The following is an 18,606-nucleotide window of genomic DNA, read 5'->3' on the forward strand; positions in this document are numbered from 1 at the left end:
TCTTTTAATTTCATGGCTGCAATCAGCATCTGCAGTGATTTTGGAGCCCCCAAAAATAAAGTCTGACACTGTTTCCACTGTTTTTCCATCTATTTCCCATGAAGTGATGGGACCAGATGCCATGATCTTTGTTTTCTGAACGTTGAGCTTCAAGCCAACCTTTTCACTCTCCTCTTTCACTTTCCTCAAGAGGCTTTTGAGTTCCTCTTCACTTTCTGCCATAAGGGTAGTGTAATCTGCATATCTGAGATTATTGATATTTCTCCCAGCAATCTTGATTCCAGCTTGTGCTTCTTCCAGCCCAGCGTTCCTCATGATGTACTCTGCATATAAGTTAAATAAGCAAGGTGACAATATACAGCCTTGACGCACTCCTTTTCCTATTTGGAACCAGTCTGTTGTTCCATGTACAGTTCTGACTGTTGCTTCCTGACCTGCATACAGGTTTCTCAAGAGGCAGGTCAGGTGGTCTGGTATTCCCATCTCTTTCAGAATGTTCCACAGTTTATTGTGATCCACACAGTCAAAGGCTTTGGCATAGTCAATGAAGCAGAAATAGATGTTTTTCTGGAACTCTCTTGCTTTCTCCATGATCCAGCGGATGTTGGCAATTTGATCTCTTGTGCCTCTGCCTTTTCTAAAACCTGCTTGAACATCTGGGAGTTCACGGTTCACATATTGCTGAAGCCTGGCTTGGAGAATTTTGAGTATGACTTTACTAGCGTGTGAGATGAGTGCAATTGTGCGGTAGTTTGAGCATTCTTTGGCATTCCCTTTCTTTGGGATTGGAATGAAAACTGATCTTTTCCAGTCCTGTGGCCACTGCTGAGTTTTCCACATTTGCTGGCATATTGAGTGCAGCACTTTCACAGCATCATCTTTCAAGAGTTGAAATAGCTCAACTGGAATTCCATCACCACCACTAGCTTTGCTCGTAGTGATGCTTTCTAAGGCCCACTTGACTTCACATTCCAAGATGTCTGGCTCTAGGTCAGTGATCATGTTATCGTGACTACCTTGCTCGTGAAGATCTTTTTTGTACAGTTCTTCTGTGTATTCTTGCCACCTCTTCTTAATATCTTCTGCTTCTGTTAGGTCCCTACCATTTCTGTCCTTTATTGAGCCCATCTTTGCATGAAATGTTCCCTTGGAATCTCTAATTTTCTTGAAGAGATCTCTTGTTTTTCCTATTCTGTTGTTTTCCTCTATTTCTTTGCATTGATCGCTGAGGAAGGCTTTCTTATCTCTCCTTGCTATTCTTTGGAACTCTGCATTCAGATGCTTATATCTTTCCTTTTCTCCTTTGCTTTTCGCTTCTCTTCTTTTCACAGCTATTTGTAAGGCCTCCTCAGACAGCCATTTTGCTTTTTTGCATTTCTTTTCCATGGGGATGGTCTTGGTCCCTGTCTCCTGTACAATGTCACGAACCTCCATCCAGAGTTCATCAGGCACTCTATCAATCAGATCTAGTCCCTTAAATCTATTTCTCACTTCCACTGTATAATCATAAGGGATTTGATTTAGGTCATATCGGAATGGTCTAGTGGTTTTCCCTACTTTCTTCAATTTAAGTCTGAATTTGGCAATAAGGAGTTCATGATCTGAGCCACAGTCAGCTCCTGGTCTTGTTTTTGCTAACTGTATACAGCTTCTCCATCTTTGGCTGCAAAGAATATAATCAATCTGATTTCGGTGTTGACCATCTGGTGATGTCCATGTGTAGAGTCTTCTCTTGTGTTGTTGGAAGAGGGTGTTTGCTCTGACCAGTGAGTTCTCTTGACAAAACTCTATTAGCCTTTGCCGTGCTCCAAGGCCAAATTTGCCTGTTACTCCAGGTGTTTCTTGACTTCCTACTTTTGCATTCCAGTCCCCTATAATGAAAAGGACATCTTTTTTGGGTGTTAGTTCTAAAAGGTCTTGTAGGTCTTCATAGAACTGTTCAACTTCGGCTTCTTCAGCGTTACTGGTTGGGGCATAGGCCTGGATTACTGTAATATTGAATGGTTTGCCTTGGAAACGAACAGAAATCATTCTGTCGTTTTTAAGATTGCATCCAAGTACTGCATTTTGGACTCTTTTGTCAACCATGATGGCTACTCCATTTCTTCTAAGGGATTCTTCAGGGAATAGTAATGAAAAAAGGACTGAGAAATACTGACTTAATTGACATAATTTATGAAAAGTGACACATAAGAAAGAGAACATCTGAATAGCCTTATATCTATTAAAGAATTTGAATTCATAGTTAAAAAACCTCTCTATAAAGAAAATCTAAGGCCATCTGACATTCATTCACTTTTTAATTCTGATCTGTTTTCATTCTCATTAAAATTATTTTTAATTTATTTGGGTGCATTTTTTTTTATGTTGGAATTTAATCTTAGGGATCCCTCATCCTTACTGATTTTACTTTACTTTTTATAAACAGCTTTTACATTTACCTGATTAAGTCAAAGATATACCAAAAGGTATAGTCAAAGAAATGTCACTTCCTCCCTATCCCTTCCACTTTGTACCCAACTACCTGAATATAACCATTTGGATTAGTTTCTAATTTGTCTTTCTTGTGTCACTCTTTGGAAAAATTAGTGTACTAGATAATCTTTTGTGTTTTGCTTCTTTTTTTTAACTTAATACTCTGTATTTAAAATAATTCTATTCCTAGAGCATAGGAATATGCTTCCTTATTTTTCTTTACAGTTTTATGTATGAATACCAAAATTTATTCAAGCAGTGTCCTATGATGGTCATTATGTGGATTCCAGTGTTTTGCAAATTCAGACAACGCTGCAGTGAAAAATATAGTACATATTTGGTTTTGTTGTCATTGTTCATTTGCTAAGTTGTGTCCAGCTATTTGCAATCCTATAGACTACAGGATGCCAGGCTCCTCTATCCTCCACTGTCTCCTGGGGTTCGCTCAAATTCATGTCCATTGAATTGGTGATGCTATCTAACTGTCTCATCCTCTGTCACCCTCTTCTGCTTTTGCCTTCAATCTTTCCCAGCATCAAAGTCTTTTCCAATGGGTTGGCTCTTCGCATTAGGTGGCCAAAATATTGGAGCTTCAGCTTTAGCATCAGTCCTTCCAGTGAGTATTCAGGACTGATTTCCTTTAGGATTGACTTGTTTGATCTCCTTGCAGTCCAAGGGACTCTCAAGAGTCTTCGCCAGCACCACAGTTCAAAAGTGTCAGTTCTTCAGTGCTCAGCTTTCTTTATAGTCCAACTCTCACATCTGTACATGACTGCTGAAGCAGGCTGGTTGGTCTACAGGTTATGGTTCTTGCCTCTGGCATGAGAGGTCCCAGTTTCAGGTCCCAGATAAGCCCCCAAGATGAAAGGTTGTTGCTGAGCTGTGAAAGATGCCGGGATTCTTGGCCTCCAGAGGAGAGGAATTCAATCCTGGGCCAGTGATGAAGCTTGATTGCTCAGAACTTTTTCATGATAAAGTTTTATTAAAGTATGAAAGAGATGGACAAAGCTTCTGACATAGACATCAGAAGAGGGCAGAAAGAGTGCCCCCCTGCTAGCCTTTAGCAGTATGTTATATACCTATCAGCAAGCTGTTAATTAGAGAAAGGAGATGTCTCAGAGTGGCACCAGGCCCCTCACCCACAACATGCATTTTGAGATAACATTGGCACGAGGTGAGTCATCCTGGGCCATAAAATGATTGACATGAATCTTGAAGAAAGGCAGGTTTCCCAATAAATATATAGTTTCATTAACATAGATTAGGAAAATAGTGTATGAGTAAAACATACAGGTTTGTTGAGCCCTTATCTGAGTCTTAAGCAGAACAGACTAGAAGAGAGACAGTCTAGTGGAAATACATAGTTCATTAACATTGTTTAAGAAAACCGTTTCCATAAGAAAAACACATAAGTTAGCTCAAGGTTTGAGAAAAGTTCAGGTGGAACCAGGTGTCATCATGGCAACACAGAATTTTAAGGGAAACCTTTTAAATTTGTATAGAGAAGGGAAAAAAATCTGACACTTGTGGTTTGTTTCCTCCTGCCGCTTAAAAGAGAGATAAGATGTCTAAGACTCGCAGCCTATTTCCTCCGTTTGGAGACCCCTGGCCTTCCTGCCTGTTACCCTCTCACTACTTGAAAAACCATGGCTTTGACTATGCAGACCTTTGTCAGCAAAGTGATGTCTTTGTTTTTTAAATATGCTGTCTTGTGCATATTTATTTTTTAAAAAAATTGAAAATATATCAGTAGAGTACATTGCTCGAATTGGGATTGCTGGGTCATATGTGTAGTTTGTTAGTCACTGCCAGAATCTTGTCCATAAGCATTATACAAAATGGCAATATTCTTTTTTATTTTTATTAGCTAGAATAATTCTCTCTTGAAGTATTATTTTTTAAAATTTATTTATTTTTAATTGGAGGATAATTGCTTTACAATGTTGTGTTGGTTTTGCGATACATCAGCATGAATCGGCCACTGGTATGCATATGTCCCCTCCCTTTGGAACCTCCCTCCCACCTCACCCCCCAATCCACCTCTGTAGGTTGTCACAGAGCACTGGATTGAGCTCTCTGCATCATACAGCATATTCCCAATGGTTATCTGTTTTACATATGGTAATGTATATGTTTCAATGCTACTCTCTCAATTTGTTCTACCCTCTCCTTCCCTCACTGTGTCTAACAAGTCTTTTCTCTATGTCTGCATCTCTATTGCTGCTCTACAAATAGGTTAGTCATTACCATTTTTCTAGATTCCATATATATGTGTTAATATACAATATTTGTTTTTATTTTTCTGACATACTTCATTCTGCATAACAGGCTCTAGGTTCATCCACCTCACTACAACTGACTCAAATTTGTTCCTTTTTATGGCTGAATAGTACTCAATTATATATAGGTGAAAGTGAAAGTCACTCAGTTGTGTCCAACTCTTTGTGACCCCATGGACTATACAGTCCATGGAATTTGCCAGCCAGGAAACTGGAGTGGTTAACCGTTTCCTTCTCCAGGGGATCTTCCCAACCCAGGGATCAAACCCGTGTCTCCCACATTGCAGACAGATTCTTTACCAGCTGAGCCACAAGAGAAGCCTGTTTTATATATATATATATATATATATATATATATATATATATATATATATATATATATATACACACACACACACACACACACACACACACGACACACACATGTATACCATAACTTTATCCATTCATCTGTCTATGGACATCTAGGTTGCTTTCATGTCCTGGCTATTGTAAATAGTGCTGCAATGAACATTGGGGTGCATGTGCATTTTAGAATGACTTTTCTCAGGGTATATGCCCAGTTGTGGGATTGCTGGGTTGTATGGTAGTTTTATTCGTAGTTTGTTAGGGAATCTCCATACTGTTCTCTATAGTGGCTGTATCAATTTACATTACCACCAACAGTGCAAGAGGGTTCCCTTTTCTCTACACCATCTTATAACTCTTTAAAGAGAAGCTTCTTTTCATCTATTTGGTTATCTAGTAATATAGCTTATATTGGAAGAATGGTACAAAAGCTTGATTCTCTATCCTTTTTTTTTCTTCCAGTTTTCAAAATAATTGATTCATTTTTGATTGAATAATATATTGTTAACATTCTTCAACAGTGACCAATTAGTTTTTTTTTAAGTACTATTATGAACTTATAGATTTAAACTTATTTGTGTGTTAGTCACTCAATTGTGTCCAACTCTTTGTGACCCCATAGACTGTAGCCTGCCAGACTCCTCTGTCCATGGAATTCTCCAGGGAAGAATACTGGAGTGGGCTGCCATTACCTTCTCCAGTTAAACTTATTTAGTATGTTTTAATTCATTGTATTCATTATCCTTGTTATCCAGTGGTCTCATTTTTGGCCATTGAGAACTTTTTTAAGTTGGGTCTTAGGTTCTTTTGATATGACCCTAGTAGTATATGGTAGATTCTATTCTTTGCTCATAGATATGACAGATATTCTAATTTGTCTTCTATTAATAAGTTTCATTCTCCAGACTTGCAGTCAGTTAGTGCTCTCCAGGGTACCCCAGTTGCTTTTAATGGGAAATGGTGTTTGCGGATGACACCCTCGTCTTCAGAGATGTTCTTTTCTACTGGATAAATCAGAAGATTCTGAAAAGTAAAATTACTCTGGCTTGATGTTGAGCATAAAGCAAATATGTATCAATATGAAGTGATAAGTATTGAAAAACCCTGGATTGGGAGTTAGTTCCTCTTATTCATTCACCAGATATTAGCTGTCAGGACCCAGGTATTCTTCTCCTGTGCTGAAGATACAACAGTGAAGAAAAGTAGGCAGAAACTCTGCCTTCATAGGAGCGCAAATTTTCGTTAATCCTGGACTCTTATAGCTGCTGCTACTGATCTTTACCGGTACCTTACCTTTTGGAACTTTCCTTATTCACAAAATTGTACTAAGTGGTCTTTAGTGTCTTCGCTTGAAAAGTTTAATAATTCTGTTTCTTGTGTACACACTTATTTAATGTTTCTGGTGTCACTATCTTCTTTTCCCTGTATTCTTACAGAAATGACAGAAGAAGAACAGTTTGCTCTGGCTCTCAAAATGAGTGAACAGGAAGCTAGGGAGGTGAACAGCCAGGAGGCGGAAGAAGAGGAGCTCTTGAGGAAAGCCATTGCGGAGAGCCTGAATGTAAATATGCTATGTTGAAAAAGTTTGTGAGGATTGATCAGCAATATTTTATTTCTGCAGTGTCATGGCTAATTAGGAACTAGCTGTAGTAAGTAGTTCATAGGGTTTTCAATTAACAGATATTTCCCATTATCATTTTTAAAATCTGTGTCTAATTGTGAACTCAATTTAGTGTCTTGTTAATTCTATATGGAAGAGTTTTCTACCTCACAAATTTTCAGTTCATGTCTTAAGAGAACCATAGTATTTGGCAGCTTCTGAAAAGAGTTACTGAGTAACAAGAAACCAAAAGAGAGCAAGATAAGGTGCTTACTTCCCCTGTATTGTGGGGAGAACAAAGGGAATGAGAACTAGAGGTGGGTTATGAAGAGACAGAATGAGCAGTATTAAAATTTTTCAAATAATATTAAATTGTGATTTGAATATGTATAATTGAAGTTATTTTAAATGTGAAAGATATTTGCTAGTGGCAGATCCTGAGCCATCCTTTATGCCATTCACTTTTCTATATTAGAAAAAGGTCTAGTATAGTGATCTAATACAGTGCTTTGTACATAGTAGGCATGCAGTACACATTGTGGAATTTATTTGAATTGAGCATATACGTTTTGGAGAGGAGAATCTCTTAGGGACAGTGGACTCCTCTTTTTGTACTTCCTATGAGCCTTCATGTATAGCTATCTTAATAATAAACCTGGTCTGGTGTGGGATCACTTGTTTCAGAGTTGCCGGCCTTCTGATGCTTCTGCTACCAGATCTCGACCTCTGGCCACTGGACTATCTTCACAGTCCCACCAACAGAAAACCACAGACTCTGGGACCACTGAAGGCATGTCTCCCTGTTCTGGCTCCTTCTTCTCATCAAGCATAACCATATCAGAGGGATATCATGCTGAGAGTAGATATACAGAAATGTCCAGAATCCCTTTGGTGGTATTAAAGAGGTTAAATCAGATAGTAGTTGAGATCTCACTAATATCCAGCATACTTTTATCTCCCAGGAGAAGCCAACTTTTGGTTAAACTCAAAGAAGAGCCTTTTTTACCCACATTATGTAATTCTTGATAAGTGATAACTTACCAAACCCTCTTAATAAAAAATGGTTTGTCCTTAGCCCTACTTTTTCTCAAATACCTACAGGCATATGGCAGCTGGTACCTCCATCACTGTTTAAAGGCTCACATATCAGTCAGGGAAACGAGTCTGAGGAAAGAGAGGAGCCTTGGGACCACACTGAAAACACTGAAGAGGAGCCGGTCTCTGGCAGCTCAGGAAGCTGGGACCAATCAAGCCAGCCAGTGTTTGAAAATGAGAACGTTAAATGTTTTGACAGATGTACTGGCCACTTGGCTGAGCACACAGAGTGTGGGAAGCCACAGGAAAGTACTGGGAGGGGTTGTGCTTTCCACAAAGCTGCCCAGGGTAGGGGGGACACATCTAGGCACTGTCTACCTACCCCAGCAGATGCCAAAGGTCTCCAGGACGCTGGTGGCACTGTACACTACTTCTGGGGTATTCCATTCTGCCCTGATGGAGTAGACCCTAACCAATATACCAAGGTCATTCTCTGCCAGTTGGAGGTTTATCAAAAGAGCCTGAAAATGACTCAGAGGCAGCTCTTAAAAAAAAAAGGTTTTGGGGAACCAGTGTTACCTAGACCTCCTTCTCTGATCCAGAATGAATGTGGCCAAGGAGATCAGGCTAGTGAAAAAAATGAAGGCATCTCAGAAGATGTGGGAGATGAAGACAAAGAGGAGAGGCAGGAGTCTAGGGCATCTGTCTGGCACTCAAAAACCAAGGATTTCCAAGAAAGTCCAATTAAAAGCTTGAAAGAGAAACTTTTGTTGGAGGAAGAACCAACAACCAGTCACGGTCAGGTAAGGGTCAGTGATGCTGTGATTAAGGATTATTTATTCACAGATTAAACAAGGATTATCTTAGCTGTGTTTTTTGTGTTGCCCTCTCCTCTTGACTTTTGAAGTGACACATATACGCGAAATATGAAAAGTTAGGACAGTACAGAAGAGTGTAAAGAAGAAAAACTTGACCACGATACCAGCACCAACAGGCAGTTGTTATTATTTTCTTGCAGATAAAGTTATTTTGTCTTTTAAATTTTCAACAAAATGAAGACTTCTCTGTATAAACTTTGTTCCTTTCTCCTACTTAATGGCATATCTTAGATCTTTTCCTATTCCTTATGCATTCTTGAAAACGTTATTGTATCAGATGTATGTATCAGTTTATTTTTTGTTTTAAAATATGTATTTCTAAAAAGTTAAGTTTTTGAATAGGTAGTAATATTCAACTGACTCAAAATTTAAAAAGATATAAATAAAGTTTGTCTTCTATCCCCATCCCCAGCCAACCAGTTCCCCTTCCTGGAGTCAACATTTATTACCGTTTTCTAGTGCATCCTCCGGAGAAGGCAATGGCACCCCACTCCAGTACTCTTGCCTGGAAAATCCCATGGACGGAGGAGCCTGGTGGGCTGCAGTCCATGGGGTCACTAAGAGTCGGACACGACTGAGCGACTTCACTTTCACTTTTCACTTTCATGCATTGGAGAAGGAAATGGCAACCCACTCCTGTGTTCTTGCCTGGAGAATCCCAGGGGCGGGGGAGCCTGGTGGGCTGCCGTCTATGGGGTCGCACAGAGTCGGACACGACTGAAGCGACTTAGCAGCAGCAGCAGCAGCAGTGCATCCTTCTGAGGATTTCATGTGGTGCAAACAATGTGTATAGATATTCCTCACCTTTTACACAGCTGATCGCATACTCTTCATTATTCTGTACCTTGCTTTTTTCATTTACTATCTCTATGGGATCATTCCATAACAGTACATAAAGAATTTCTTCTTTTTCTTTTGAAGGGAGGATGTGTAATATACTATGTATGAATGAGTTTATTGTATCTAGTGTTCCTATTGGTGGACATTTAGGTTATTTCCAAAATATTACTATAACAAACACTACTGTAGTGATTATTAAATTTTTTTTTAAATTGGAAGAGGATTATTACTTTTGTGCATAAGATGTTTCATCTACATGGGAGATTTTGTAGGGTAACTTGTTGATGTAATTGGTAGATCAAAGTATATATGTATTTACAATTTTGATAGCTGTTCCTAAATTGCCTTCTGTAGAGATTGTATTGGTAGCAGCTTTCCCCATACCCATACCAGTACCATATTGTCAGGACTTCTTGATCTTTGCCAGTCTGAGGATGAAGCACAGTAGTATCACAGTGCAGTCTTAATTTTCACTTTTCTTATGTGTGCTTGAGACCCATTTGTATTTCCTTTTTTGTCTGTTTGCATCTTATGGGCATTTTTCTTTTATATCAGTCTTTTTCTTACTGGTTTATAGGCATCCTTTATGTATTAGGGGAAGTGGTCCTCTGTGATAGGAAGTGCAGGTAGTATTCCAGTTGACTTTTTTACCTCAAATAATCATGCATTTCTGATTTTTGCTTGAGATTTTCAATAATTTACTGAAAACGATTCCCTATTTGGGCACATTTGCCTTTTAAGTCTTTTTCTGAGATACCTAGATTACATTGTATAGATATATATTTGTATGTATGGTAGGTTAAACTTATATTCTGTTTTTTCTCTGAGTATTAACAATCATATAATTACAAAATCTTTATAAACTATACTTTTCAAGGATTTAGAATATGTTATTACTGTACTGCTTTGTGTTGCTGTTTCTGTTATTGGACTCTGAGTTTTTGGTTTTGTTTTACAGTTATGCTTTTTTTTTGGTCTCTTTTAAGGGTTCAAGAAATGGTAGCTATGAGAAATTTCATTGCATTGTGTAGAGAGCATGGATTTGGAGTTTGAATTTTTATTATAGTGTTTTAGTAACTGCCTTTCAAAAGGCAATTTAACTTCTGAATCTCAGTTTTAAAATATCTGTAAAATGAAAGTAGTTATTCATATCTTTCAGTGGTTTTAATGAATAAAGTGAATTATGTAAAATGTCTAGTATAATACTTAGGAGATAATAGCCACTCAATAAATGGTAGTTTTCTCTAAGGGACCAGAGGTTATTGATTGAAAATATATATGGGAATTTTTCTTCCCTAGCAGCCTTCTTCATCCATATTCTAGAAAGATAGCTGTGTGGAAAGATAAAGCATTTTTCTTAACAGTTCTTCCAGTGATTTCCCTCTCTTCCAAAGGAAAGTTATGCTTATGATAACATTTTGTTTATTCATTGTGATTCAGAGATGCTTCTTCTTAAAAGAATAAATTAAGTCCACAGAGTGAATATTTAATGATTTACTGTTATTCAAGTTAACTGTTAGTTTGAAAGATCCTAGGGGCTGGAGTTTTAGAACATAGACTTGTGTCAGGTTCTGAGGTTTTAAACCAGTGCCTTTAGAATAGGCTGGAAGTGAGTCGTGCTCAAAATTCTCCAAGCCAGGCTTCAGCAATATGTGAACTGTGAACTCCCAGATCTTCAAGCAGGTTTTAGAAAAGGCAGAGGCACAAGAGATCAAATTGCCAACATCTGCTGGATCATGGAGAAAGCAAGAGAGTTCCAGAAAAACATCTATTTTGCTTCATTGACTATGCCAAAGCCTTTGACTGTGTGGATCACAATAAACTGTGGAACATTCTGAAAGAGATGGGAATACCAGACCACCTGACCTGCCTCTTGAGAAACCTGTATGCAGGTCAGGAAGCAACAGTCAGAACGGGACATGGAACAACCGACTGGTTCCAAATAGGAAAAGGAGTACGTCAAGGTTGTATATTGTCACCCTGCTTATTTAACTTATATGCAGAGTACATCATGAGGAACGCTGGGCTGGATGAAGCCCAAGCTGGAATCAAGATTGCTGGGAGAAATATCAATAACCTCAGATATGCAGATTGCAGATGACACCACCCTTATGGCAGAAAGTGAAGAGGAACTCAAAAGCCTCTTGATGAAAGTGAAAGAGGAGAGTGAAAAGGTTGGCTTGAAGCTCAACATTCAGAAAACAAAGATCATGGCATCTGGTCCCACCACTTCATGGGAAATAGATGGGAAAACGGTGGAAACAGTGTCAGACTTAATTTTTTTGGGCTCCAAAATCACTGCGGATGCTGATTGCAGCCATGAAATTAAAAGCCGCTTACTCCTGGTGCGGGGAGACCATGTCCGGAGGCAGCAGCTGCAGCCAGACCCCTAGCCGGGCCATCCCCACCACTCGGAGGGTGGTCCTCGCCGACGGCGTGCAGCTGCCCCCCGGGGACTACAGTACCACCCCTGGTGGCACGCTCTTCAGCACCACCCCCGGAGGTACCAGGATCATCTATGACCGGAAGTTCCTGATGGAGTGTCGGAACTCACCTGTGACCAAGACGCCCCCGCGGGACCTGCCCACCATTCCCAGGGTCACTAGCCCTACAGGCGATGAACCCCCCCACGGAAGCCAGCCAGAATCACCTGCGAAGCAGCCCCGAGGACAAGCCGGAAGGCGGTGAAGAGTCACAGTTTGAGAGCCCCTCTTGGGAGAAGTCACACTAACCAGGCCTTACGCAAGCGACCATCCTGGGCAGGTGGTGGGCGTGGGGCCAGCCACCCCAGCCCCTTGCTCCCTCACTCAGGGCCCCTGCTCCCCCTTCTTCTTCGTGGACACCAGCACGTACCTCCGTGTGCCTCCAACCCTGCAGGAACTAGCGCCCGGAAGGCAGTGACCTCGGGTGCATCCCGAAGCCCAGGGCCGGCAAGTGGAGGTGCAGGAGGCCTTCTGAACGGTCCTCCGGCTCTCCTGGCCCCCTCCTCTGGGGGAGCACCCACCCCCTGCCTCCTTAGATTGGTGTGTGGGGAAAGCTCCCCACCCCCTCCCTTCCCGAGAAAGGAAATAAAGGCCACCTTCGCCCTAGGGCCAAGAGTTGGCCCCTGTCTGAAAAAAAAAAAAGACGCTTACTCCTTGGAAGGAAAGTTATGACCAACCTAGATAGCATATTAAAAAGCAGAGACATTACTTTGCCAACCAAGGTCCGTCTAGTCAAGGCTATGGTTTTTCCCGTGGTCATGTACGGATGTGAGAATTGGACTGTGAAGAAAACTGATCGCTGAAGAATTGATGCTTTTGAACTGTGGTGCTGGAGAAGACTCTTGAGAGTCCCTTGGACTGCAAGGAGATCCAACCAGTCCATTCTAAAGGAGATCAGTCCTGGGTGTTCATTGGAAGGACTGATACTAAAGCTGAAACTCCAATACTTTGGCCACCTCATGTGACGAGTTGACTCACTGTAAAAGACTCTCATGCTGGGAAGGATTGGGGGCGGGAGGAGAAGGGAAAGACAGAGAATGAGATGGCTGGATGGCATCACCGACTCAATGGACATGAGTTTGAGTGAACTCCGGGAGTTGGTGATGGACAGGGAGGCCTGGCGTGCTGTGATTCATGGGGTAGCAAAGAGTCGGACACGACTGAGCGACTGAACTGAACTGAACTGAACTGGAAGTGATTAGAACCTAGAAGCTGGCTTTTTAGTTGAAGTTCTCTAACTTCATGAACAGGCCACCAAATACTACACATAGTATTATTATCTGGTACTATCTGGCTACAAGAAACCAAATCAAGCTAGCTTAATTAAAAAGAGGACTTGATCATAAAAATGACAGATTCTCATAAATTCTCAAACAGAATGGTAAACCAAGCCTAGATAAGGTACTAGGTTTAGAAAATTCATCCTTGGCTCACAATTATATCTGCTTCATTTTTCTCCCTGCAAACTGGCTTCCTTTGCTTCTCTGCAATACATGGTAGGTGGAAGACATTGATCCTACAGTTCCCAAAGGTAAATACAGGTTACAGGAGATTTATTCTCTCCAAATTTCAACTTCAAACTTCTAGGAAATGACTTACAGCCCATATGGAGTTAGTAATCCTCCCTAGCCCAGTTGTCTGTGGCCCAAAGGGGCTATGATCCAAATTGTACAAATGGCTATGAGCCCACTGCTATGCTACCGTTCAAGGTGGGTGAGGAACAGTCCTCAGTAAAAGGAGATCAGGTAGACAACCTAGTAAATACTCAGTTTAGTCATTAACATTAATTTTAGAAATCACTTAGAACTTGAAAAATGCCAAAAAGTGTAAAGAACAAAGTTGAAAGTATCCACAGTCTTACCATCCAGTGATGTATTCCTTCATCTTTTTTCTATACCTATTTTTTTCTATAGTTTAGATCATATTGCTATATTTTTATATTTTAACATACAAACATTTTCTGATGTTAAAATCTTATAGATCTCATTTTTAATGGCTGTTTATGAGTTTACCATAATATTTAAATTATTTTCCTATTGATGGATATTTCAGTTGTGATAAACATCTAAGTAAAACTTTTATTTATTTAATTACACTAATTTGTGTCTTTAGGGATGGGGAACCAGAAAGATACTGGGTTAAAGAGTTATGAATGTAGAAAAGAAGACCTACTGTTTACTGCTAAATTGCTTTTAAGAAAGGTTGTTCAAATTTGTACTGTGTCCTTCCAGCAGTGTATGAAAATGCCTAGTTCACTGTAGTCTTGCCAATGTAGAATAGTATCTTTAAAAAACAAAGAGAAATTAATATCCTAATTCTGTCGGCAAACAATGAAAATCTTGGAATTGTAATTTCACATCTTGGTCTTTTGCTTTCAGGAACTGGGTGGAAATAGTTTATGTGCTTGTTAAACATTTTCTATGGCTTTGTATCACTGACTCAATGGACATGAATTTGAGCAAACTCTGGGAGATAGTGAAGGACAGGGAAGCTTAGTGTGCTGCAGTCCATGGGGCTTCAAAGAGTTGGACACGACTTAGTGACTGAGCAACAGCATGACTTTGCTGGAACTGCCCATATTTGAGACTCCTTGGTTAATAGAGATAGCAGGAGTCTCAGAAATAAGGACTCAGAGAAACATTCACCTTGGGGCAAATTACTTAGTCTAAACAAAGGTTGCAAAAACTTTGTATAGACTAAGCAGTTTGAATCAGATGATAACTGGTTTCTGGCATCACTGCAATTATAAAGAAGATTTTGATGAAGATGGAGAGGTCATCTAAATGGCTTTACAGCAGGGAGAAGAAGGGTAGTATATTGATGTGGTCACTACTTTTCAGGGTCTGATCTTTAATTTTTAGTCCAGGTACTGGGATTTCTTTCCCAGTTTGTATGAGAATGTGAGAACTGACTTTGACTAACCAAATATCAAGCTGGTATGTATACCAAATCTCTGTTACTTTATTGTGGAAGAGAGACATTTTCATTGACCAGAATACAAATACACCATCACACCTTTTTCAAGGATGAAGGATCTGGAAGGCTGAAATAATAATCAGAAAATGGAAATTTTAAGGTGTGGTTCAACTTGGATGTGGAAAGACCTAATAAGCTACTAGTGCCTGACAGCAGAGGACATTTCTGTGGTGATCGGATGATGTGTATGTCTGTTTGCTTTCACTTGCAGATCATGGTTTTGAAGCCACTGCTTGATTCTGGGTCTTTGGATTTTTCTTTTTTATTTGTTGCAAACTATCCATTTCCATTAGCATATTTGTTCATGGGAGTACAATGTCTTGATTAGGCCATAGCTTCCTTAGTGAAAGTAGCATTCCTGTCATGCTTCTCTGTTCATTTTGATTAGCTGTGAATAGTCTAATCAGATTTTGTTTTGCTATCTTATTTTCATATTCTGGAAGAACCTTACTTTGCCTGTGTTTAGATCACTGCCTTTGAGGTGTAAGTTTAGAAATTAAAAATGATTTCTTGAAATAAGACAGTTTTGGGATGCTGTATTGACATGGTTAGGAAGATCATTTGGAGTCAGAAAGGTCCCATCTCCACTTTGAACAACTCCATGATTTTGGGTAGATGATAAAATAATTCAATAGCTTCTGCTTCAGAAGGTTCTTGTGAGGATTAAAGGAGATAACACATGTAAAGTGATTAGCGTAGGCCTGACACATAATAGGTGTAACAATAATTAAAAAAAAATTACACTGGAAAAGGTTGAGATGTGCTTTAGCCTAACATAGAGGTGGCAGTATCTCATAACTTGTTGGTTAGTGCCTTATTTGTTTCTGAAGCCTAAGTCTTGATTGGCTAGTCATTCTAACAAAGTAAAATTCTATTAAATGGACGCCAGGTGTCAGTATTTACCTTTTGGTGTTTTTTTTAGATAACAGGAACAAAACAGTGTTTTGTTACCACTGAGTTCAAACAAATAGATAAAGTACTTATTACTGTTGTATTTTAGTCCTTTTGACAGTTTTGTTGAACCCTCTTTCATGATGACTACATTCCCAATCATTGTACAGCTTTATCTTCTCTTTGAGGACTCATCTAGGCTGTTCTTGTTTCTTAGTATATTTCATCATTTACTTGAGAGATAGAGAGGTGCCTAACTTGTTTAGGTTATTTATATTCAGTTAGGAGACCCTGGAAACTTCAGCTTTATATCTGTTGGAAGAAGTTTCACAGCCCAGGTACTTACTCAGAAGTACCCCTAAGTCAGCAGTAGCTGCTTTTCCCACACTTTTCCATGCAGCTACACTTAATGAGTTAACATTTGCACCAACTCTATTATAGTCAAAGAAAATAATTTTTTCCTTGTCTGGTCCCTATTTGTTGTGTTTCTTAAAAGATATCTTTTGTAGCTAAACATTAGCCATAGTGGCAGATTCATAGAGAAAGGAATCTTTATAACCTTTTCTTTTGGGTAGCCTATGTTATGTCTTGGTTCTACCAAGAGATACTTCTTTCCACTGAGAGCTGAACTTTTCTCTGTATTTCTTCCTTCCACAACAAAAACTTCATAATTGCTTTTCTTTTTCTTTTTTATTTAATAAATGGTACAAAGCACAGTGCCAAAAACATTAACAGTTAAAATTTCACCAAATGAAAAAAATACTATAGAATACACAGTTGCAAAAAGCTACATTAAGTTATTTTACAACTGCCTCAAGCTGCAAAAAGAAAAAAAACCCAATGCCATACCTAAGTTATCCCTCTCTCAAAATAATGCCATTTATATTATAAACCACGAGCTCCCCATCAAAAGACGGGAACTGCTTTTGTTAATTCATATATATATATATATATATATATATATATATATATGACTGTATCACTTTGCTGTACACCTGAAACAAACACAACACTGTAAATAAAATATAGTACAATATAAAATAAAAATAAGTAACAGATCTTTGGGGCTTTACACTGAGTTAGAGTTCCTATCAGAGGGATAACAGCACCACAGCTGCACTGAATCCTCATGAAGGAGGCACACGAATGACTGGGTTACAAGAGTTATAGGAATGAGAGCTGCTCATTTCCCAGAAACTACAGCTCACAGAAAACCAACAAAGGCACGAGATACAGACCATTCACTTATGAATGTGTAAAACTCAAGAAAGTCCACAACACTCCTACAACATGTCGAAAGTACTTCAGAATTCACAAAATACCAACTTTCTCATGGTTCTGGTTAAATTACATATACCAGTTTATAACAAATGGCAAAATCTGTAACTCTGTTCAAAGTTTTAAAAGATTACTTAAGAATAGTTTCTTGTATTGCTTTTCTGAAATCATAATTCATTTGACTCACTAATATTTATATACCTTGTGTTTTACACAGTGCATTGTATATATTATCTTGTTTAATTCTCACAATAACACTGTGAAGCAGGTTTTGATACTATTTTAAGATGAGGAAACAGATTGAAATGTTACTTATCCAGGATTAAAAGTTAATAGGTAATTCACCTGTGATTTAAATTCCAGTGTTCTGATTCCACAGAATATGTTCTTTTTACTTAAAATCACTGACTTTTGTAAAATGTTTTATTCTTATTACTATGTGCTGAGTGTTAATGTTGAACAATTATTATTTTTTTTTAAAGGAAGAAAAACCAGTTCTTCTGTGCCTATATATTTAGGATGTTACATCTTTCTTTACAGTCTTCCCAAGGACTCTTTGTTGAAGAAACTTCTGAAGAAGGAAATTCTGTACCTGCCTCACAGAGGTAAGATTAAATATTATTGTGGGTCTGAATTCTCCTCTGATAGTACCAGAATAAAAGATAGCCACATGAGTGAGACTGTATAGGAACAGCTTTCTCAGGGACCTTTTAGCTCTTTTATACACACAGCCAAAGAGAAATAGTTATCTTCCAGTTCTCAAATATGCATCTCAGAGAAGCCTAGTGAATTAGGGTGGAAGAGATCTTAGAGGTTTACTTGTCTAACACAACTGTCTTGGCACAAATTCCATCTACACTATTCCTGAAAAGCGGTCACATCCTGCTACTGTCTTAACGACACTTGCTTCTTGTGCCAATAACAAGGCTGTAGAATGATTTCTTTACGGTCCTTGTCCTTTCTCCCTTTGTTCCTTATGCTTATTTTATCCACATATCCAAACCGTATACATCTTTTAAAAAGTCTTAAGAATTACATCCTCTTTGAAGCCTTTATATTATTCAGGCCACACAGAGTCTATATCACCCTCACTCCATGTCCAGTGTCACTTTTAATATGATTTTATCTCATCTTTCCTTAAATGGCTGTATTTGTATTACCTTCTCAGTTAGTCTTGATGAATGGATTGATTGATGGGGTTACCTTCTTAAATCTTCCAACTTTAATAATATGTAAAGGTTGATTTCATGCAAAGATGGGCTCAATAAAGGACAGAAATGGTATGGACCTAACAGAAGCAGAAGATATTAAGAAGAGGTGGCAAGAATATACAAAAGAACTGTACAAAAAAGATCTTCACGACCCAGATTATCACGAAGGTGTGATCACTCACACTCACCTAGAGCTGGACATCCTGGAATGTGAAGTCAGGTGGGTCTTAGGAAGTATCACTACAGACAAAGCTAGTGGAGGTGATGGAATTCCAGTTGAGCTATTTCAAATCCTAAAAGATGATGCTGTGA

The 18,606-nt window shown here is 38.9% G+C and overlaps 1 protein-coding gene and 1 pseudogene across 3 annotated transcripts in view; both read left to right on the top strand.

Moving 5' to 3' along the window:
• The window catches only part of UIMC1 (ubiquitin interaction motif containing 1), a 139,321-nt gene that overhangs the window by 59,175 nt on the left and 61,540 nt on the right, over positions 1 to 18,606 (top strand). For all 3 annotated transcript variants that reach the window (XM_088838756.1, XM_088838758.1, XM_088838757.1), the window contains exons 4-7: positions 6,539 to 6,663; positions 7,387 to 7,492; positions 7,804 to 8,540; positions 17,624 to 17,688. In XM_088838756.1, coding sequence (XP_088694882.1) covers positions 6,539 to 6,663; positions 7,387 to 7,492; positions 7,804 to 8,540; positions 17,624 to 17,688 — 1,033 coding nt within the window. The remainder of the gene's footprint in view (positions 1 to 6,538; positions 6,664 to 7,386; positions 7,493 to 7,803; positions 8,541 to 17,623; positions 17,689 to 18,606) is intronic.
• On the top strand, positions 8,547 to 17,612 carry LOC129559591 (eukaryotic translation initiation factor 4E-binding protein 1 pseudogene; annotated as a pseudogene).

This window comes from Moschus berezovskii, chromosome 8, assembly GCF_049115385.1.
Source record: "Moschus berezovskii isolate FMDL1 chromosome 8, NW_MosBer_1.0, whole genome shotgun sequence".
NCBI lineage: Eukaryota > Metazoa > Chordata > Mammalia > Artiodactyla > Moschidae > Moschus > Moschus berezovskii.